Source organism: Typopeltis vanoorti, chromosome 9 (assembly GCF_054136105.1).
Source record: "Typopeltis vanoorti isolate ZY-2024b chromosome 9, IOZ_Tvanoo_1.0, whole genome shotgun sequence".
Lineage (NCBI taxonomy): Eukaryota > Metazoa > Arthropoda > Arachnida > Uropygi > Thelyphonidae > Typopeltis > Typopeltis vanoorti.
The window spans coordinates 29,244,910-29,268,327 of NC_143557.1; the positions used below are offsets into that span (position 1 = coordinate 29,244,910).

The window sequence follows — 23,418 nt, forward strand, 5'->3', positions numbered from 1 at the left end:
TGAATATGATGTGGCCTAAGATTGTTGGCATTAGTGAAACCTGGCTATCAGTATATGAGTATACTATTTTTAGGAATGACAGAAGAGATAGGAGAGGAGGAGGAGGAGGAATACTACTAATGATATCTGACAAATTAAGTCCAGTTAGGTTAGAAATGCAAAAAAAAATTGATAGTAACAGTGTCCCATGTAGCAGTGAGTTTGAGGCTATCTGGTGTGAAGTGGCTAACAGAATGAAATATAGTGTTGCTACAGACCTGGTGGCTCAGTTGTGGGGGACGAAGAAATTATTATTATTACATGACACCTCTGGGTAGTCCAAAGACTCATCGAGGAAGGGCACCTACTCCACAACTCTCTGTCTCCATCATTCAGTCCACCACCTACAACAAACCGCAGCTACCTTCATCATCTACACCAATGCCATCTACCTCCAACCACCACTAGTATTTTCACAGACAATCACAAACATCCATGCCCATGGCGGGATTTGAACAAGCAGCCTTTTAGCTGGAGAATGGATATGCTAACCACTCGGCCAACCAGTGCATCACCAATATAGGCCTAAATTGGCCATAAACAAGGCCATTTATTTATCATTTAGAACCCATAAACCCTCGTTTATGGTTTCTAAATGAATGATCATTAGAGCTAACTAATTGTCCAAACATTATTGATTGGTACAAGAGAAATCTCATGATAAGAATGAAGAGGAATTTATTGAATTGTTGTGGGACAACTTTCTCAAGTAGCATGTGAAAGAAGGAACTCAAGGTCAAAGGATATTCGATTGGTTCATAGCATCAGAAGGGGTCTCTGTTAAGAATATGACTATTTTACCACCAGTTGGTGACAGTGGTAATTATCATTATAGTGGTTCCCATTAGAACAGGTTGCATGCTGAACTACAAAGCTGGAAATTATGATCAACTTAGGAGAATACTATCTTTGGTCCCATGGTATCAGTTACTGAATAGGAAAAATGTCAGCAGTGCATGGAAAGTTTTGAAAAAAGTGCTTAAATGAGGCAGTATCTGAAGGCATCCCTAGTGTTCAAAGAATAAATAGTTTGGGAGTGAAATTGATGTACAACTTTATTAAGTAAAGATCCATAAGAAGAAGATGACATGGAAAGAATATCATGAGAAGAAGAAGAGTGAGAGGAGTTATTATTATTCGTGACAGTTCCAAGGGGTCTGAAAACTCATTGCGGGAGGACACCCACTGTACAACTCTCCGTCTCCACTACTACACAGAATCCTACTGCCAATCACCCACACCAACGCCATCCACTACCCACAACCACCACCACAGCTAGTATTTTTTGTCTGTAAATTGTGTGTGTTCTGAAGGCCCATTTGTCTGTATGCAGGATGAAAACCCCAATTTTCTAGGAGAAAAAACCCTGCTACCTTTGTATGAGATCAGCTAACTCATCGTCAATTGAAAATGTCCATAGAAAGATTCCTCCTGTCATGATGAGAATCGCACTTAGGCTTTTCCTAATTGAAGGGTGCAATGTACTGTCCTTCCAATTGCGCTATGGAGGCATTATGAAATATATAAAGCTCAGGTCAAAAAAGTAATGACTCTTGTGTGCGGTAAGCTAAATTGGAGTATGAAAAGAAATTGGCTATGCAAGTTAACGACAATCCAAAAGAATTTTATTTTTATGTTGCAAGTAAAATAAAGAATGAATGTGAGAGAATAACTTTATTGAATGCACATGATACTCATGAAGATGGTAATGTCAGAAGTTAATGAGATTGTTCAATCAGTGAATGCTACTTTGCTAAGATATATCAATCAGGTGTATGTAACATGGTGCATAGTGCTACTGCTACATTGGATGAAGAGTTAGAGGTGCATGAAAATGAGTTTGAAGAGCTGTTGCACAACATAGATAAGAATTTGTCAACATAGATGGAATATCAGCACGTTTGCTAAAGGAATGTTCAGCCAAATTGGCTAGGCCTTTCACATGTTTGTATAACTTGAGTCTCAGCTCAACTCAGGAATGGAAGGAATGTATGTTAGTTTCATTTTACAAGGGTGGTGCAAAAACTTATTTGTCTAACTACTAACCTATCAGTATCTCTGGTTTGGTAGTGAAGATCTTAGAGAAGTTTGTAAGGACTCGCATACAGAAATAGGTAGATAAACAAGATATATTCTGTATTAAGCAACATGGGTTTACTAAAGGAAGGTCATGTTTTAGCATTCCTATTCATTGCTACAGCAGAGTTGGATAAAGGGAATGGATACACAATAGCAATGTTGGATTTTTCTAAGGCATTTGATAGGACACCACATGGCATAAACTGGAGAATATGGGATTGGAATATAAACTCCTGACTTGGATCAGTCAGGAGTTGACAGACAGATATCAAAAAGTGGTATACGGTGGATGTGAATCTGCCAGATTTAAGGTGACCAGAGGTGCCTCAGGGTTCAGTCCTTGGGCCATTGTTGTTCAATCTGTACATTAATGACATTAAGAAGGGTCTAACAGGAGATGTGCATTTGTTTGCTGATGATGCAAAGATAGGCAGGGCAATCAGGGATGCGACTGATATCCAGCACTTACAAAATTATTTGAATAGGCTAGAAATTTAGGCAAAAGAAAATGCGCTGTCAGTTTAATGTTCATCGTCATATGATCCTTTAGTCCATGGACTCGTTGGCTTAGCACACTGTTCCCGAATCTTCACGTAGTTGTTTGATGAAGTTCATTCTTGGTCTTCCCCAGGATTTTCCTTTCGATTACTGTTTTGAAAAAATTGTTATACCTTAGGTGTCCTATCCATTTGAATTACCTCTTCTTATGGTCTCCAATATACTTCTTTCTTTCTTTGCCAACTTCTTTGAGAACTTTGTCATTGCTTTTCTTCCTAACTCACTTTCATTAATCACTTCCAGTACCATATCGTGAAAGACTCTAGGTATTTCTGATCTTGTTTAAGGAGTGTCCAGGTTTCTGTCATATATAATGCAACTGGCCAGACATATCATAGGTCTTTACTAGTCTTTTTCTTAGTTTGATGTAATTTGCTTTGATGAGACTATGCGATATTTATCGTAAAATGCTATCTTTGCTTTTGTAATTCTTGATTTTACTTTTTTTGTGTTCAACTATCCGAAGTATTGGAAGGAAGTTACCTGTTTAATAGGTTTATCTGCTATTCTGATGTTCATAGTATGGGGTTTCTTTCCTATTATCATCATTGCCTTTGTTTTTGAAGTTTATTCTCATATCATATTTGGATGTCTTATTTATTATTTTCAGCATTTTCTCCAGTCCATTAGAGCAACCTGCTATTATTTGCAGGTCATCTGCAAATTTAATAACATTTACTCTTTTTGCCATTTATCACAATTCTGTACTCTTTGTTTAAAGCTTTTGTCATCATTTTGTCTGCAACAATGTTAAAAAAAGATTGGAGAAGAGTAGGCATCTTTATCTTATACCTTATCTTATAGTAGGCATCCTCTCTCAATTTTAGTTGGTTCTAACCAACCCTTTTGCAGAGACACTACTAAAATTGCATCCTGGGCTCCTTGTTCTTTTCTGAAACCAAATCGGTTTTCTTCAGGATAGGTTTCAGATTTTGTTTCCAGTCAATCTTTTATTATTTTTAGGAGTATTTGTGATGTATGATTTACTAAACTTATTGTAGTAAATCATATTGTAATAGGGACATTCTAAAAGACTATGATTTAGTCTTTTTAGGGATGGGTACCATCAGAGAACATAAAAAATCATCTGCCATATTCCTTTTCAAAAATATCAGTTATCAGTTGGTATACCTTGGCTTTTACCTGTTCACTTGCTTCCTTGATTAGTTCAATTGGTATTCCACCTATGCCTGATGCGTTAGTCGTTGCGAATGCATTGTCAAATTCATCATGAGTAATTTGCATTGCATTATTTATGTTTGTCTTTCCTTTCCGGCACTTGCAGGAGTAGTTTTATTTCTTTATACAGTTCTTATATATATTCTTTTCATCTTTCTTCTTTATTTCAGAGTCTGTTATTGGGTTTCCCTATTTGTCATTTAACACAAAAGTGGTTATACTTCTGTGTTTGTGTGTAATATTCTTTATCTTCCTGTAAGTTAGATAGCTTCTTCATAGTTTCTCTATTTCTTCTATTTCCTTGCATTGTTGATTTCGCCCATTTTCTTTAGCTTCTATGCATTCTCTGTGTAATTCATTTTTGAGTTTTATTGTATATCATTTGTCCTTCTGCTGTGTTATATTTTCGTCTTTCTTCCATTTTACTTAGTATTTCAATAGTGATCCATGACTTTTTCGGTTCTTGTGGTTTTATTCCTATGCATTCTTCTGCTGCTCCATTTATTATTGTTTTGATGTCTTTCCAGAGTATCTGTAGTTCCCAGTTCTTTTTCTTGTTTAAACTTATCTGTTTGTCAGTGCAGTCTCTGAATCATTCTTTTCCTTTTCATTCATCTTTCATTTCCTTTTCTTTTAAAATTTTTACATTTGATTTCTTTGAGTTTTTCTGGGGGGAATTTTCCATTTTAATTGGCTTTTCGTGGTCAGATCCTATGTCTGTTCCTGGGAAAGTCATAACTTTCTTAACTTGGTTCCGGTATTGCTGTTTTACAATTATGTAGTCAATTTGAAATCTTTTTTTTGCTTCCCTGGACTCTTCCAAGTATATCTTCTCCTCTTGGGGGGGGGGGGGGGTTGAATCAGATATTAGTGATTATAATGTTTTCTTGTTTGCAGAAGTCTATTAGTCTTTGTCCTCTTTCATTTCTTGTTCCAAGGTCAAGATTCTCCCATTATCACTATATATTCTTTTTCTACTACGATAAAGAGCCAAGAGACTCTATCGTAGTAGAAAAAGCTGCGTAAATTAAGTTAAGAAGATAATAAATCTCTCATTATTTTAAAGCCAGATACGCAAACTTGGAGATCGAAATCTAAGAGTTTCATGCTGAAGAACTATCGGACTCGCCGATAGTTCTTCGACATGCAGCTCCTAGGAGTTGCATTACCATTTTACATTTTTGCCCAGGCGTTGATTTATGCTTGGACTCGCTGATAGTTCCTCAGCATGAAACTCTTAGATTTCGATCTCCAAGTTTGCATATCCAGCTTTAAAATAATGAGGGATTTATTATCCCCTTAACTTAATTTATGCCGCCGGAAAAATAGCCTCTTGGCTCTTTATCGTAGTAATAATAATATACGGGTACACCGGTCTGGCAATTCGTTAGTAGGGATATATGTAAGTTCGGTTCACTTAAACCTTGGTATTATGCAGGTCTACCTACTCACTGATGAGACCTCAATAAAGGTCGAAACCGGTCTGGATAGTGACCTCTCCTCATATTGTAAAACAGTAATACATCTCCTAGGAGCTGCATTTTACATTATGAGAAAATATTAAGGATAGTGACGGAACTTGCTCCACCTTTGCTCCGAGTTGCCCTAGTGTTGTGCCACCCAGGTGTTGACTTATGTTTAGACTTACCGATAGTTCTTCGGCATGAAACTCTTAGATTTCAATCTCCGAGTTTGCATATCCGGCTTTAAAATAATGAGGGATTTATTATCCCCTTAACTTACATATTCTTTTGTTGTCGACTTTCTCAATAATGCTTCAATTTGTAGATTTCTTCCACTTCATCTTCATTGTGTTCCAATATTGGCTTATATACTTGTATTATTATTATATAAAATACATTAAACAGGCTAAGTGGAGATGGACTAGAAAAACAACAGAGTGGAGACCAATGGATGGAGCAAAACAAAGAGGAAGACCGAGAAGAAGGTGGAGAGATGAACTGGAACAAATTGCAGGGGTGAGATGGATGGGAGAGGCAGAAAACCGAGTGATCTGGAAAATCATGGGGGAGACCTTTGTCCAGCAGTGGACAGAACCAAAAGGTTGAAGAACCATCTAACTTGGCTGTTCACCAGCCAAGTTCACCTGCTGAGTGGAAATGATAGGCAGTTAGCCTTCAGTGTGACGAATAATTCTCATCTTCTCCGTTGATGATGTTGCCAGTCCACTATCATATATTAGTGCTTTTATGATTGCAGTGACTCGCCATGACGTAGTACTGTCCTTGGGCTAGTATGAGGTTTTAAGTGAGAGAGACTCGCCATGACGTAGTACTGTCCTTGGGCTGCTATGAGGTTTTAAGTGAGGGAGACATCCGTTATGCCATTCCCTCTTAGTGACTACCAGTGTTGGTTCGCAACTGCTTGTTCATCAGGTTTCCTTGCTTATCTCGCAGCTAGCCTTTATATCTAAAGGTCACTTCCATATATGCCACCTGGGGACATGCCTTGTAGAAGTCAGCTCTTCCAGAGGAGTTTAATGTTAGTAAGTGTAAAATTATGCACTTTGGTGTGATGAGATTTCCAGCAGCATATTATATTAGCAGGGTTATGCTACAAGAAACTGATGAGGCTAGGGATCTTGGCATAATGGTGGTTAGGAATTTGAAGTTCAACGGTCACATAGCAAAAGTTTCAAATACAACTCAGAGGATAATTGCGATGTTGAAGCAAACCTTAACATGTAAGGATAAATAATTTTGCCTCTTTATATGGCCTTGAGACGATCATACCTGAAATTTTGCTGTGCAGATTTGATCTCTTGGGTTCCAAGAGGATAAAAGAAGCTGTGGAAAGGGTGAAAAGAACAGTTACAGAGGTTATATCTGGATTATGGGATTTATATTATGAGGACAGATTGTGAGTATATGGAGAAAGAGGGGGATGATATGATAGAGGTGTATAAAATTTTGAATGGGTGTTATAGGATATCATCTGATGAAATTTTTTGTTATATGAAAGGAGGCGGGGAGAGAACACAGGAGCTTCCATGGAAATTAAGTTTGTTCAGTCAAGAAAGGGGTAAGAGCAAAGTTTTTCTCTCACAGAGCAGTGAGTGAGTGGAATAGTTTGCATTTAGGGATAGTGAGTGCATCTAGTGTGAATGAATTTAAGAGAAGGTATAACAGTTGATTTGGGTGATTTAAAGCCTCCCTTGATTGAGTCCTTGACTCCCTGGAGGTCTCAAGTAATAATAATCTTTTTTGGTTCACTGCTTCAATTCTAGAAACACAAAATCTTTAACAGATATCAAGCATAGAAATGTTATTACCTTAAGAAGACTCAGACCAGGCAAAATTAAACTGTTTGTTGAAAAAAAAAATTATTTTTTTCATGTAAATTTGCTAGAGGACATAATCCATACACAGGCTGCCAGTTAGGAAAAGGATTAGGGGTGAAAGAAGCACAAGAGTGCTGAAAAGAGTTCCCTCTGCTGGATTTTCCATGTCAGCAAGCCTGATCCACCATGTCACTGCTCTAGGGCATGCTGTGATCACCTTTTTGTTTATACTCTCTCCACAGCTTTTCCTTTTTCTGCAACTCCTGCTTAGTGATGCTGTTCATGCATCTAAACTCCTACCTGATTTATCCTTTTAACTCTGAGTGTGGTCTGATACTGCTTTCTTCAAATACAGCTTGATCACCTCCCATCCACCACAAAATCTCTTCGCTCCAAATTCTAATGCCATGCACTGCTGAAAGCTGACACCCTCAGCTTGTCATAATCATCTGCTTTGTGATTCCACTTATATCCCTTCTTAACAGAAAATTCTTTATATCTGACAATCTCCCAGGTCACGACTACATGATCTACTTGGGGAAAGACTACTTTCCCCGAGCAGAGGTAGCTTGACTAGATTGGTTACTGCTTAAATTCCATTTCATTCTCTTCCTTTGATCATCCCTCCTCCCAATCCAGAGTTGAAATCTGTTATATTGTTCGACCTGCACCCATGCTAATTGCCAATGCATGTCATGTACATTCTTCTTTATATCCTCTGGATTATAACAGCAACCAGGTTACATATTTTATTTTGTTGGCCTCTATCTCACACCAGATAGCCTCAATTGAACTGCTCTCTGCTTCCCTGTCCTCCTGATATACTTATTTTGGCTTCATTTCCTCTACAACCATTAGCATCCCCTCCCCCTCATCCTGTTACTTCTGTCCTCTCTGAAGATCCTTTGCATTCTGTTCCTATCGCCATATCATCAACATCATTCAATCAGATCTCACTAATGCTTAGAACTTTTAGCCAAGTTGACCAAGCTAGTTATTGGCATGAACTCCTCATCTTCATTTCAAACACTTCTGGTATTAGTATACATTAACTGCAAATTGCTCACCCACTTACTAACCTCTAAGCTTCCTGAAACAACATTCACCTGTATTTCCCCTAAACATTCTCATCTTCTAGACTGTCACTGAACAGTACTTTCTAATGACTTCTGACCACAAATTCATTCAAATACAAGCCATCCATCTTATATAAATCCTTCCTCCCATCAAACTCACTCCATGAAATCGCAAAACTTCACACAATCTGTGTACTAACTCATTCACAATCATCTCATCTTACCTCTGTCATATCATGACAACAGACTCAACTTTTATTTTCTCATTCTTCTTTTTTGCTTGTACTAGCAACTCACTCATATCTTCTTGCATACTATATTTGACACTTGCTAGATCATTTGTACTAGCCAAAATAAACACCACTTTCATCTCCATTCACTGCATTCCACTCCACTCCACTCATTTCATCTCCACCCACTCATTATGCAGTGAGTGGAGATGAAACCTTAATGGAGAACATCCTTAATTTTGGCTGCAGGGAAACACAATTTCATAACACTTCTGAAGCGCTCCTCTTGTCAATGAATTGTCATACAAAATTCAATCCTTATTCTCATGCTTTTCTCCCATCTTTCACTTCTGTGTATGAATGTGTGTGTGTGTGTACATATGTATATGTACATAAGTATATATATATATATATATATATATATATATATCTACGTTCTTAACGCCTGATGAAGTCAATCTTGACGAAACATGTTGCGTTTTCAAATAAATCTCATTTTGTTATAATTCTCGGGTTTTAAGTCAGTTAATATTAAAAAATGAATATATATATATATATATGTACTATATATATATATATATATATGTACTATATATTTTTCATTATTAATATTTTTTCTTCAGGGACAAAGGTGTAAAAGTTGAATTGGGAATTCCATTTGACTTGTGGGACAAACCATCTGCTGAGGTTACAAATTTGAAGTCTCAGGTAAATCTAAATATTAAATTATCATGGATGAGAATGAGAATTATTTCAAAACCCACCTATATTATATTGATGTGCTCCAATGCTATTTCTTTAAAACTTGTAGAACCTTAACTGTATTATGTAAAATGGGTGGGTTGTTCTTAATTCTATGCTGATGCCAAGCTGATAAAAATTGATGTTACATGTAAACACACACAGAGTGAGAATATTACTTTATATAGGTAATTATGATAATTATAAATGATTTTTCTCATTTGTGAAGCTTTATGTGCATTATATGTCCATTATAACAAAACAACTTGAAACAAAGTTAGGTATATGTCACTGCAGTTGTGAATCCAGAAAATTCGTGTTTGTTGGTAAATGGTTGCTTCAAGGCTAAAACAAGGAGATCCCCCCCCCCACACACACACACACACATCTTATAAGGAATAGAGAACTTATTAGGAATTCTGATTCTTGGCTCAGTCATCACCTTGTATTAGTATCCCCTTGGTTAGTGAATGAATGAAAATGTTAATAAAACTAAGGTGTATTCTATAGTGAACTGAAGAAAAAAAAAATGCACTATTGTTAGTACAGCATAATCAGAATTAATTCTGGATAAACTTCAGCAGTACCTGATTAAACAAGATCACTCTTGTTTAAACAAATATAAGATGTTTCATTAATAAACAAAAAAAGAATAACAGTAAGTCAGCTATTGCACTAACCTTCAATATCGTATTAAAAATTAGGATATTATGAAAGAACTTGACCCAGCGGAAGACCAAGATATAGGTGGATTGATACAGTTAAAAGTGCCTTAGAAGATAGAAATATATAAGATGTTAATAATGTTAGAGTCTTGACAGGTAACAGATTGATTTGGAGGAAAATTGTAGATAGGAAGTTAGTAGTGATGTAAATTTTTCATGTAGTACTATCATATCCTGTTGTGCACCCCTTGAGGGTACATGTCAGGAATTTGATGATGATGTACTTTTGCTGACTTCAGATATACCATGGTTTTTGTTGACGATAGCACACTCTGTTCCTCTTTCATATGACAAAACATGCAATCCCAAACCTTTTCAAGCCTCAAGATCTAATAATGATCATGATCTCTATGTCTAATATTAAATACTATAGTTACACTTTCCTTTCCTTGATCACTTGAACATCTCTTTAACTTGAATATAATATTACCATATTTGTATATATGGTTTAAACCAATACAGTATATAATTTAGTCATACAAGTCTCAAATTACTAGCCTATCTTCATTTGTTCAATATCCAGTTTGATACTTGTGATCACTATGAAGGATTGGACATTGGATCAGAAGCCTCAGTTGTTTCTCCACATTCCTGACAGGCTATGTGGAAGTCTTCTTGTAAAATCTCTCATAAGTAATTTCATAACTTATCATGATCGGTTTTACATGGTTTTGAATTCAGGAAAATGTACTAAAAAGATTAAATATTCATTGAAATAATATTTTGTTTGTAAGTTATTGTATTCAGCCTTTGTTGCAATAATGTGGCACATGTGTCAGCAAGTTTAACACTAAGATTAGTAAAGAGTTAAGAAAGTGGACATAAGGGGAAAGTTACAGAGACTTGCGAAGAATGACGTCATTGTATCCAAAGGTCAACAAGTGCCAAAGATAAGGAATTCGAAAAACATGTGGAAATGATGTCCACATGCCTGAAGGTGAGCACGTAACCAGTTTCGAGAAATGCGTGCACGTCAAAAACAGAAATCTAGGCCTATATAAGGCAGCTCATCAGAAAGGAATTTTATCCCATGTTTCTCAAGGCATTCTCTTACCTGAGATCACCAGCATTCGTTGACAGGAAATTGAAAGAGAAGCTTCATTCATCGTCTGCTTGGATTGCTGCCACGAGGGTGTCGAGTCAACAGGAAGGAAAGGAGCCACATATCGTCACTATAATAAGGATCTAATAAAGAAAAGGATGGTCGACTTCTTGAGCAAGGAAAGAAATTAATGGGGAGCAACACAGTAAGCAAAGAGAAAGATAAGAAGATTCTCATGGAACAATAGGAGGACTGTCTTCTATTGTTCCATGTAAAGTGAATTTTGTTGACTTTATTGTATGTAAAGTGTTTGAGACATTGTATTGTATTGGTAAACTAGGCTTAACTAGTGGATGTCTCATAATCGAGTAATGTTATGTTTAGATCTTAAGCTAGCTCAGAACTAAAGTTTAGAGCAGGTAAGGAAATTGTAACTACTTTGTGTACATTCTGTAATTATTCTTTTGACTTGATTAAATGGTTTGTAAACAACATAGTGAACTGTAATTTGTCAATGCACCATCCTTAAAAAATTGTGAACCTGCATAAGAGAAGTATATACAAATTTTAATTATGTTGCCACGACTAAGTTAAGGTTAGAATAGATTAAGACAGGGAATACGATATCTGCATTGTCTTTGGATTAACATCTTATACTCTCACACTCAACATATAGTCTAGCTGGCACAGTTGATAAACAAATAAACTTGCTAGACTATGAGCGCAGGAGATAAGGTATAGTATAGGCATATATATGGTGGCACTTGGAAGTTAAGGGAGCCAACCATATTAACAAAAGTTAAATAAAGACAAAGCAGGGAAGATATTAAGTATATTACAAAAGCTATTACAGCTAATTTAACATTCTCACAGCTATTTTTTAGCTTTGACCTTTAAGTGATCCCATAGTTGATGACATAATATATGATAATATAAGTTATTTCCCCATCCTTTCCATTTTTGAAAACCTATGAATCCTTTTACTCAAGTAAACAGAATTTCAAAACAACTTGTTTAGAATAGTTTTAGTAATTCTGTTTCTGATATTGCTTTTTATACTTGACTTTTTTAGAATGTAGCTTTCCTAGCAATTTATTAGATTTAAATATATCATCTTAAGGGTCAAAGCCAAATAACTGTGAGAAGACCTTCACATCACCTTTCAGGAATGCAGAGAACTGACAAGGGCTTCTGACCTAATGCCCAACCCTCATCTTCACATAGTACATCCCATTAGTAGGTATCTACTGGGTACTGAACGAAGAAGGATGGACTGGCAATTTGGGACTTAGCCAACCAAATTGTACTTTTTATTGGTTAAACCACAAATGAATATGATGGAACTTGACATTATGAGTATTCAAAAATGTGTCAGCAGAGCTAATCTAAGGTGATATGGCCACTTAAATAGAATGGGTGAATAAAGGTTAGCAAAAGAGGTGTTTGATGCCAAGACAGTAAACAAGCGACCCAGAGGAAGGTCAAGGTCCAGATGGAATGATTCAATCAGAGGTGCCTTAGAAGCATGAAATGTTAGATATGACAATATTGGAGTGCTTACAAGAAAGAGACTAATTTGGAAGAAAATTAGTCTATTACCAATAGACTAATTAGTCTGGTCACTGTAATTATACTGTTTGCCTCTTGCTTGTTGAAAGGCAGCACTAGCCAGAGTTACTGTCATACCATTAGGGTGCGATTGCTGTGGTAATGTGGCTGCCAGAACAGAAGCATTAAGGCAGCCATTGAGATTATGTAGCCATTCCTTCTTACACTGCACCATTCAAGTGTGACGTATGGGCTCCACATCACTCACAGACAGCCTAAATAATGATCTGGGCATCATGCTTAGAAGAGCAGCCACAATACTGCAATCTGTTGACTTATCTCTATCTACAACTTCTGCATAAAATAAACTCCTTTTGCTTCCATATCAAATTTGCTATTGAACATGAATACAACAACACTCTTCTCTTTTTGGATACCCTAATAATCCATAACCCTACAGATGGTTTTGAATTTTCTGTTTACAGAAAACCTTCCTTTACCAGCAAATACGTCTATTCGTCCTCACACCATCATTCATTGCAGAAGGTAGGTATTATCAAAAGTCTTGTCCACAGAGCTCATTTGTTATGAGATGTTCTTCTGATTCCCTTCTGTTAAATTAATAAAATAAAATAAAAACACATCTGGTAATGAATGGTTACAAAAAAACTACTGTTCAGATAATTATTGACACTTATTATCCATCAGCCAGTCTATGATCTGAGATGAAAATACCCTCCCTACCTTAAAGGAACATCTGAACAAATAGCAAGGATTCTTTGCAAGTAGTCTATACACTTCCCTCAAGCTAGCTTGGAAGCTGTCTTTTTTTTTATCAAGGCCTGACAAGTCTGGCCTTGTTTCCCATGTTATTGACAATAAACAGAGTTATTTGGAACCATACCAAGATTTATCACTGTAACAGATTCAAATTTATCATTTTTTTTTTTTTTTGGAAACACTATGCAATTGGGAAGTAATTATTATTAACTGTGCATAATTTTTGTAATATTGATTAGGCTATTTAAATTTAGCTGCAGAAGCTATTCCATTGGTTCCGTTGATGATAGTGCATTCCTGTCAACTCAGCTGTGACTGAGACAAGATAGTAAGCAGGTGATGTGTGACTCATATTTATGATTCATGTTTTGAATCTAGTTATTGATCTGTTTTCTTCCTGATGATGTCCATTTACATTGGATAAAATATATTGGAGATTTTTATAAATTCATATTTTTACTACCTCTATTAGCTGTGTAAATGTTTATAAATAAAAGCTTTATATATTTTGTTGTCCATATTAAAACTTGTTAGTACAGTACCTTCTTTTACCCAGTCTTCAAAAGATACCCTTTGGGACAAAATTCCAAAAATGGCAAAGTATGATCATTTACAGTAACAAAATTCACTTTTAAGAGAAATTGTTTTACAACTAAATCTTTTATGACCAAAAACTGCAGTCCTTGCTTTTTATCCAGTGATCCACATGAATTGATAACCATAACTGATTTCTTTAAAAGTCTGGAGTAAAAATTTTCTTCTAAATAAGGCATGGTTAGTATTAAAAGTATAGTTGACCAGATCAGATCATTGTTTCTTTTATGCTTGACATCTGCAACATGTTCTTTCTTTTCCACCTCAAATATATGACTTGTCTGTACTATGTAGACAAAACCACAAGAGTTCTATACACCCCTGGGTGTATAAAACCCTTATACTTATAGAACTACTATACTGTCCTTGTGGAGACCTGAGGAGGCTGTGAACAGTTTTAATTGTAGACTGCCAGTAAATGGAACTGATGGAGGCTCTATACTGGACGTTTTGGTTATTGAGGAAGGTAGGGAAATAAATTTGATAGAGAGTCTGAAATTCAGTCCTGAGTTAGTCCTCATTTTGTATAATAGAAACTGCTTGATTCTTGAGGATGTGAATTATCCCTAATTTTAAAGAAGGATGGTGAAGTATGAAGTGTGAAGATAACATCCCATGTGAGTAGGCTTACAATATACATCAAGAGAAATGCCACTGTTAGGTTTCATTTAATAATGAGAACATCGAGAAAAGGGAGTTCTTTAGAAGTCCCTTTTCTTGATGTTCTTGAATTTACATTAGATCTTGAAAAACGATGGAAAGTTTGTAAGCATTAAGAGAATGAAATTGTTGCAGACATGGGCAATCATATTTCCAAATAATAAAATTATCATCAAAATGCCACATGAAGGTGAAGCTGTGGATAGAACTGTAGTCATTACAGAAGAAGCATTGTACAAATCAAGTGACAGAAGCATTCAGACACACAGAGGCATTAGTGGGTGGTTATCAGTGGAACACAACCATATACATTACAGTATGAAATTCTCCTGATTATTATTACGTGATACCTCCAGGGAGTTCAAAGACTCATCAAGGAGGGCATTTACTCTACAACTGTCTCCACTACAACAAACTGCGACTACACCAACGCCATCTACTGCCCACCACCACTAGTATTTTCACAGACATTCGCAAACATCCATGCCCATGATGGGATTCAAACATGCAGCCTTTTGGCTGGAGAGCAGATACACTAACCACTCAGCCAACCAGGCCCACAGTATGTGACACTGACATTTCTGATTCTTAAATTTCAGCTGTAAAGATTCAGATTTAGCTCTTTAAAATAGAAATGAATCAAACTACTATAATACCTATGCATATCTTATGCAATTTTAATACAATTTAAATTTGTTGCTCAACAGCAAATTTTTCCATCCAATTGATTCTGAGTAGACAGTAATATTTCTTAGGTTTTATTATGTAAACAGAAACTAACTTCTTTTTTTTTTTTTTTTTTTTTTAGTGTGAAATATTGTTAGAAAGGCATGAGAGTGACATAGAGGACTGGTATTTCAATCATCAAGATACACCACTGAAAAAGTTTTTGTGCATTGATCGAGCACTTAGGAAAGGAGATGATGGTATGTTTTTTTGTTTTTTCAACTTCTTTTGTTGAACTGGGAGTGTAACTCTTACTTATTTGGCATTATAAAATCATACTGCTTGTTTTCTAGATTGCAAAAATATGTAAACACCTATTATATTAATTTGCCCATCTGTACCCAAAATTCATCCAGAAGCGAACTTTTTTTTTCATCAGTCTTACTATGAAAGGTTAACCTATAGCATATTAAGGCCATGATTAAGGTGATTTGCAATAACCCAGAGAAGCTCAATTTTAGTTTAGATTAAAGCCTTTCAGTGGCAGAATGATTTGAGACACAAAATTGTTACAAATTATAGTGAATCATTTGTCTACAAAACATTTAGTAAAATACCTTCATTTTTAAAGGGGCTAGGATGATGTCAATACAAGAATGTATTTCAAAATTCATCTCATTTTAGATTATGTGTGTGATTCATTTTTATACTTATTGCTATTTAGGCACAAAATTTAGCTATTTTGTAAGTTTATTTTATTAATAAATATGCATATATATAACCCAGAATGCCTGGAGGAGGAATTGCCAATTGAGTTCAAGAACATGGAAAAAAAGAAAAAGACGGATGAACAGAAAATTGAAAAAGTTAATGGTGAAGTAAGAGAACAATTTGTTCATAAAGAACTATAGCAACCATAAGCTTTTTCCATATATATATATAATCTATTACCAAACTTAACTTCTGAATAATGCATGAATTATTAGCAGTTTTTGAAGTTGAGATATGTGCTTTATACTTTTCATATGGCTATTGTGCTTGAATATTTTGTAAAAAAATAAAACAATATGCTTGTAAATAAAACTGATGTTTATGATCCTGTTTGCATATGATATGATTCTTTTTCAGTTACATAAGAATGCTAGGACCTACACTGCTGGTGGAAGAGTATCCCTCATCACATTTTAGGGAAGAAAAGCTGAGGGGGGGAAACATCCTCAAAAACACATTTAAAGTTAATAACTTACATGTTACAATCAGTTTGTTATAGTGAACTTGGAGGAACCAAAATGTATATAGTAGAATGATAATTTTATTTTAAAATAACATTGTCTGGGGCAATTTTTGATAGTTCTTTATAGAAACTTGCTGTAGTGATATGAGTTGACAGAACATCACTAAACAATGTAAAAGCGTTATTATATAAAGTAGCATATGTTTTAAAAATATATGCCTTTACATTTTTAGAGTGATCTATTTTCTGTCACATATATTACAGCAAATACCAGCGCCACGGCTTATCAGTCCTACTACTAAATATTTTGTTTACAGGTTATACTCAAAATTATTTTGGACTCAATTTTTACATTTGATTGGCATCTCCTTTCTTAATACACTGAGCCTAAAAGGGAGCTGGACATTCTTCTCAGAATGGCCAAGTACACTGCATAATCACAGTGTCTAGGACTAAACTTTAAGTCTGAAACCTGCTGTTTCGGACTTCCCTGAAGTTTTCCTGAATTTTCATGGTGTTTGGTTGAGTTGAAATTAGGAAGCAGGTGGAATATGCCGTAATGGATTCCTTACTAATTATAAGTGGAGGCTTTCACTCAACTCTTTTGGAAATCGCATTTCCCTCCTCCATATATCTGTATTCAAACTTGCTTCTCATCCTGGTAGAATAGTGGCAACAAGATTATTTTTCAGCTCATCTGGAAGCCTCCTAAACTAATAGTTTAGCATTACCATTTATTTGGTTCAGTCTAGTATACTATCTGGCAACTCCTCTGTAGAATAACTATGTGAAATCTGTATCCTATAAAAGAAGGAATGCTGGAAGAAATATGGAAAAGTAAACTAAGTCTTTGCTTTCAAATTCAAATATGGTAATAGTACTTTGTCTTACAGGAATCTGGTATGAAGAAAGTGTAACTGTTGATAGGAATTTTCTATTTTATTTTTTATTAGTTATCTGGTTTAAATCATATTTTTGCAATTGATCACCAGAATTTAATTGAAAACTTCTGCTGTTACATCTAGGATTAACTCTGATATCCTAAATTTATGATTTAACCATGCATATTTCTGTACTTTGTTATGTTTACATACTGAGTTCATTATTTTCATATATTATGAATTACAAAATCTCACAGTTTGCATCCATAATATCTTCAAGAAATCTACCTATTATATTACCTATTTATACAAAAGCATAAGGCATAGATAAAACTGTTTATTTGTTTAGCAGGCTAGATATTTTAGTCTGTAACTTACAGGCCATCTTCAGTGGAAGTGACTGTTGATTGCAAGGTAGAATGCAAATAATGGGTTGATTTGAAACAGAATTAGAATAACACATCATTATTTTTTTTTCTTATTCTTATTAAGAATTCTTAATTCTATAATAACATCACTTTTTTATTTTTAGTTTTAGAGTTATGATTAACCTACTGTTCGACTGCACATGCGAGAATCCTGGCTGGCACAATGCCAAGAAGAATCAATTCATGTTGAAGGGGAGAAAGGAATACGGCAACGTACGAATTTGTCACCAACATGCAACATTACGTACTTTATATGTAAAATTTTCCAACTGTTGTACAAGCAAAATAGTTACCACTTTAAATACTAGAAGTTTCATAAAGGAAAAGCTAATTTTCCAACATATAATAATAAACACTCATCATTGATTACCCTATTATTGGAATGGATTCGCCTTCTGCCATATGCAAAAGTGTCAAGGGGTCTCGCATGGTCGGACAGTATGTTTCCTCAGTTATAACATTATGCTGTTGTAAGTATAACATCATATGGCCTTTTCTGTTTCAAATCAATCCATTGTTTACATCTTACCTTGTAATCACCTGTCATTGCCACCGAAGATGGTTTGTAAATTTCAGACCAAAATATCTGGCCTACTAAATTAATAAACAGTTTTATGTATGCCTTGTATTTTCATGTAAATAAGTAATGAAATATGGCACAAATTTCTTTAAAAGAACCAAATCTACCTGTGTTTGTTTTGAATTTTCTGTTTCCTGTTTTCAGAGGTAGATAAATAAAATAACTGCTGAAGAATATTTTTTACCACTTGTATATAGAATATCATCATCATCATCAAATTCCTGCCATGTACCCTCAAGGGGTGTACAGGATATGACAGTACTACATGAAAAAATTACATCATTACTAACTTCCTATCTACAATTTTCCTCCAAATCGGTCTGTTACTTGTCAAGACTCCAACATTATCAGATCTTATATTTCTATCGTCTAAGGCACTTTGTACCGTATCAATCCACCTATATCTTGGTCTTCCTCTGGGTCGTTTTCCTGCCAACCTGGCAGAGAACACTTGTTTTGCTAATCTTTCCTCTCCCATTCTATTTAAGTGACCATACCATCTGAGATTAGCTCTGCTAACGCATTCCTGGATGCTGACAATGTCAAGTTCTTTCCTAATATCCTCGTTTTTAATATGATATTGCCATTGATGCCATCTGTTCACGCCTCTAATCTTTCTCAGGACTCTCATATCTGCGGTCTCTAGTCTTTGGTCAAGTGTTTTACTTCTGAGCCAGCTCTCAGATCCATAAGTTAAAATTGGTTTGAACACAGTCTTGTATACAGCTAATTTAGTGTTCTGACTAATTTCTTTCTTATTCCATATGAATTTATTCAATTGACTTCCCACGATACCAGCTTTGCTGATTCTGTTGTCTATTTCTATATTTAGTTTACCATCTTCAGTAAAAATTGTGCCTAAGTAGCTGAAATGTTTTACTTGTTCCACAGGTTCTCCATTCACAACACAGTTGACATTTTCAATGATTCTGCCTATTTTCATTGTCTTTGTCTTTTTATTGCTGACCTTCATACCATATCTATTACAACAGCTATTCAATTTAGTCAGAGAATCTTGCAGACTTGTAGCGGATTTATTTAGAAGTATAACATCATCCGCATAAAGCTAAGAGCTGACATTAACATCTCCAATTTTGATATCAGGTTTAATACCACATTCCTTCATAATGTGATCCATATAGATAATGAATAACAGAGGGGATAATGTACATCCTTGTCTCACACCAGATTTAACATTAAACCATCTTCCTGTACTTCCTTCAATTCTAATTGCTGACTCACAACTCAAATAAAGACTAAGTATTGCTTGATATAATGCCCCATTGACACCATATAATTGCAGCGTATTGAATAGCTTCTCTCTTGGCACCTTGTCATATGCCTTTTCCAAATCGACAAAACTTAAATATATATGACTCATGCATTGATTTAACCTTAGTATCTTCCTGGATACAGTTTCCTCCACTTATGAGACCTCAAAAAGATTGAAACCAGTCTGTGTTGTCATCCTTCACATAATGCTTTTTAATTATGAGGTACTGAGGCAAATGATGTGAAGTCAAAAGCCTCTCTCTCTCTCTCTCTCTCTATATATATATATATATATATATATATATATATACACCAGTACCATCGACAGGGTGTAGCGTAGAGGCAGCCTGCCTCACAGTGTGTCTTAATAAGGGTGCTCGTTCAGCCATATTGTGGTAGGTGCCGTCGCTAGCTAACAATTCAGGTTAGCGTAGCAAGTGCAGAAAGAAGTTCTTCCAAGCTTAAACTGATTAAAAATTATTTGCAAACAGCAATGACCCAAGAAAGATTGGTTGGGCTAGCAACTATATTGATAAAGGCGGACATAGCTTATAATTTAAATTTAGAAGAGTTTATAAACAGTTTCATTGTGCGATATCATCGTAGAGCAAACATTTAATTAATATTATGTAATCATTTCACATTAATGTTTCTCTTGTAATAAAAACAAAATAGTAATTGGGGATTTTCTTATATTCTTGTCTGATAATCCATCAGGGGTGATATTTAATTGTTTACCTCAGGGTGCAATCTAATCTGACGATGGCCCTGATTATACAGTTAGATTAATCAATGAAGATACTTCATGCTCAAACTTTGTTTTGCTTACTCTTGGATAAAGATTTCTTATCAAGTGTGATATATTTTTGTAACCTAGTGGTAAAACTTTCTATAATTATCTCTTCATTTCTAGGAACTTCAGAAAACATTGGTCTGGACACAAAAGATTTAAGAATAATAAAAACAAAACAAAACATATACTGAAATTAAGTCTACAACAAAAATAAACAGGATTTCTCAGTGGACACAAAGAGATGTCTTATAGGAATGCATATTATCACCACTGTTGTTCCCTATTGTTAGCAAACAATAATGAATGAATGAATGTTCTCGATCTCATCTCCTATAATTCTACTGTATATGAAATATTCCAATATGCCAATATTGTATCAAGGTAGATTTTAAACAAGGTTGGTGACATCCCATATCCTTGTCTCAGACGTTTGTATGTTAAGAACTTGCTTATAGCAGTTCCCTACAGCTTAATAGTTTCTCTGCAATTTCTGTACATTTTCTTAATCAAATTGATGACTGACTCACATTCATCCTGCTCATCAATCCCCCCATAGTCTGATAATGGGAAATGAGGAAACTGAATCATAGGACTTTTCAAGATCCACAAAACGTCAAATGTGTGTCCTACCCTCTAGTAATTTTTCTGTGGTCTGTCTTAACATTAAAATATTATCAGTATAACGCTTTCCAGTAGTAAATCCAGCCTGTTCTTTATGGAGGGTTCTAGGAAAATTCACCGTAAACATTTACGCAGTAAGACATTTTGCATTAATTTTTGTAAATAATCAGTGGATGATAAAAAGTATTATAAAATCATTAAAAAGGCAAAGCTTTATTAAGGTCAGTGATGCATAAATAATTAACTTTTTGCTGCTGATTGTCAATTCAACAAATCCATCCGTAACATCGCTCATTGGAAGAAATACCAATGCTGTGAAGCATTTAATTTTCATGTTGAATTCGGCATCTGTTTGATAGCATAACTTCAAACTGATGGTAACAATTTTGAAATAAAGATCTTGTGCCATAAAAAATAAACAACCTGTTATAGTTGTTGATGTAAATATGTTAGAAAAAGAGTTGATAGTTGCTTTCTCGAAGTCAACCATTAATGTTTCGGGATCTAATGATAAACGTAAGCCCTTTAAGACACTGATGTAAGTTAATTCTGATTTGCCAGGAAGCAAAGCAAAAAGCTGCCGTGGAATCCATAGGGATCTCATGCCAGACCGACCCTCCTCCTTTATCCCAAGCCTGGATAAAGGAGGAGGGTCGGTCAGATGAGTGTCAATGCTCTGACCATAAAGAAAAAACATGATTGTTATCTGATGCCTATACGATTAACAGCTACAACATGCCAGCTTGGACGTCGCCCAGATCAACAAGGTCCACGATACCAGTTGAACGATTCCATATCATATTCATCATCTGGTGGTGATATCTGCTTCAATTCTTCAGTCAGTTTCCCAGCACTATCCATCCCAGGTGGCACCTTTTTGGCATTAAGAAATCTTGCCTTACTGTCTATAAAACAGCAACTGAGTGATGAAATAGACTTCAACAATGTCATTGATGATTTTGCGAACAGAAAAGCAAGAAAAATAACATTTTAGAACGTTAGAATTAAAGTTTTACTTCAAAAATAAACATAGTGTTTTTAATTTATTTCCCTATATGTCATTTTGACTTTTCGTAATTTTTTTAAAAACCTAAGTAGGAGTTAAAAACATTTCGGAAAAATTGTGCCATTTATAACATAATAAATCTAAAAATATGTTTTGAATACATATGGAAACATAATTAATTAAATTGGAAGTAAACGATTAAAAGATCATCATTGAACAAAGTTTTAAGTTTTTATTAAACAAATAAATAATATGATCTAATTATGTTACTACTTACTTTTAATGAGATGGGTGAGCGTCTCGGCCTTTGCAGAGTTGCTGGATATCTGGCTCAATATTGGTCAAATTCAGTCGAAATCGGCACACACACACAAAGACAATTTCTGTATTTTGTTTTTATTTGAAGGAGTGATGAAAATCCTTTCTCACAAAGATAGGTTGTAGAAAACTGCATGACGATTTTCAGTGCTGCTTCAGATAATTCGGGAAATTCACTTCTCACTGAAGGCGAGATCCAAAAGTGAGCCAAACCAATATCATGAATTGCATTTTAAGTCCACTGTCACTTGAAAGCTCAATTAACTATTCTTTTTTCGATAACAAAAGGTCATTCTCGTGACTGCAAGCCTGAAATGAATCACAAACCCACAGAAATTTCTTATAAAAGTTATTCAGAAAATATGTTTCAAAATTCCATTTCAGATTTTTGAGGTGGTCACAAACCCTTTCCAGAAACTCAGAACCAACAAAAATATCATTTTCCACTAAAAAGGATTCCAATCTTGGAAAAGGTGCAAATTGTGTCTTTTACATAATTAATCCATAAAACCGGTTTTTTTCTCGAATGCCTTTATTTTGTCGTAGACATCAAGAACAGTTAAAGAATTTCCCTGAAGGGAGAGATTTAGTTCATTTAATTTCGAAAAAATGTCTGAAAGATAGGATAGTGTTGATAACCATGCTTCGTCAACAAGAAGTGATGCGAAATCAGAATTACGTTCATTTACAAATAATAAAACTTTGTGTCTTAATTGAAATAACCTTGTTAGTACTTTGTCCCTGGAAAGCCAGTGAATTTCAGAATGAAACAAAAGTTGTATATATTTACTGCCCATTTCATCGCAGAGTACTGAAAATAACCTGTTATTTAATGGTCGAGCTTTAATAAAATTAACTAGCTTTATAGTTGTATAGCACAGTTTTAAATTCTGGTGGCATTCCTTTGGAGGCTCACGCTTCCTTATGTATGAAACAATGTACCCAATTCATATCCGGAGCTACTGCCTTGACCATAGAAACAACCCCACTATGCCTGCCTGTAAGGGTGCGAGCTCCATCTGAACAGAAGCCTATACATTTTTCCCACTGGATCCCTTTGTGTATTA

The 23,418-nt window shown here is 35.1% G+C and overlaps 1 protein-coding gene across 2 annotated transcripts in view; it reads left to right on the forward strand.

Moving 5' to 3' along the window:
* The window catches only part of CNPYb (FGF signaling regulator protein canopy b), a 285,994-nt gene that overhangs the window by 177,134 nt on the left and 85,442 nt on the right, over nucleotides 1-23,418 (forward strand). Inside the window, exons 4-6 of one of the 2 annotated variants that reach the window (XM_090397390.1) lie at nucleotides 9,086-9,170; nucleotides 15,361-15,478; nucleotides 16,005-16,096. In XM_090397390.1, coding sequence (XP_090253516.1) covers nucleotides 9,086-9,170; nucleotides 15,361-15,478; nucleotides 16,005-16,096 — 295 coding nt within the window. Of the gene's footprint in view, nucleotides 1-9,085; nucleotides 9,171-15,360; nucleotides 15,479-16,004; nucleotides 16,322-23,418 lie in introns of those variants that run through there. The other variant, XM_090397389.1, reaches the window with a different exon arrangement.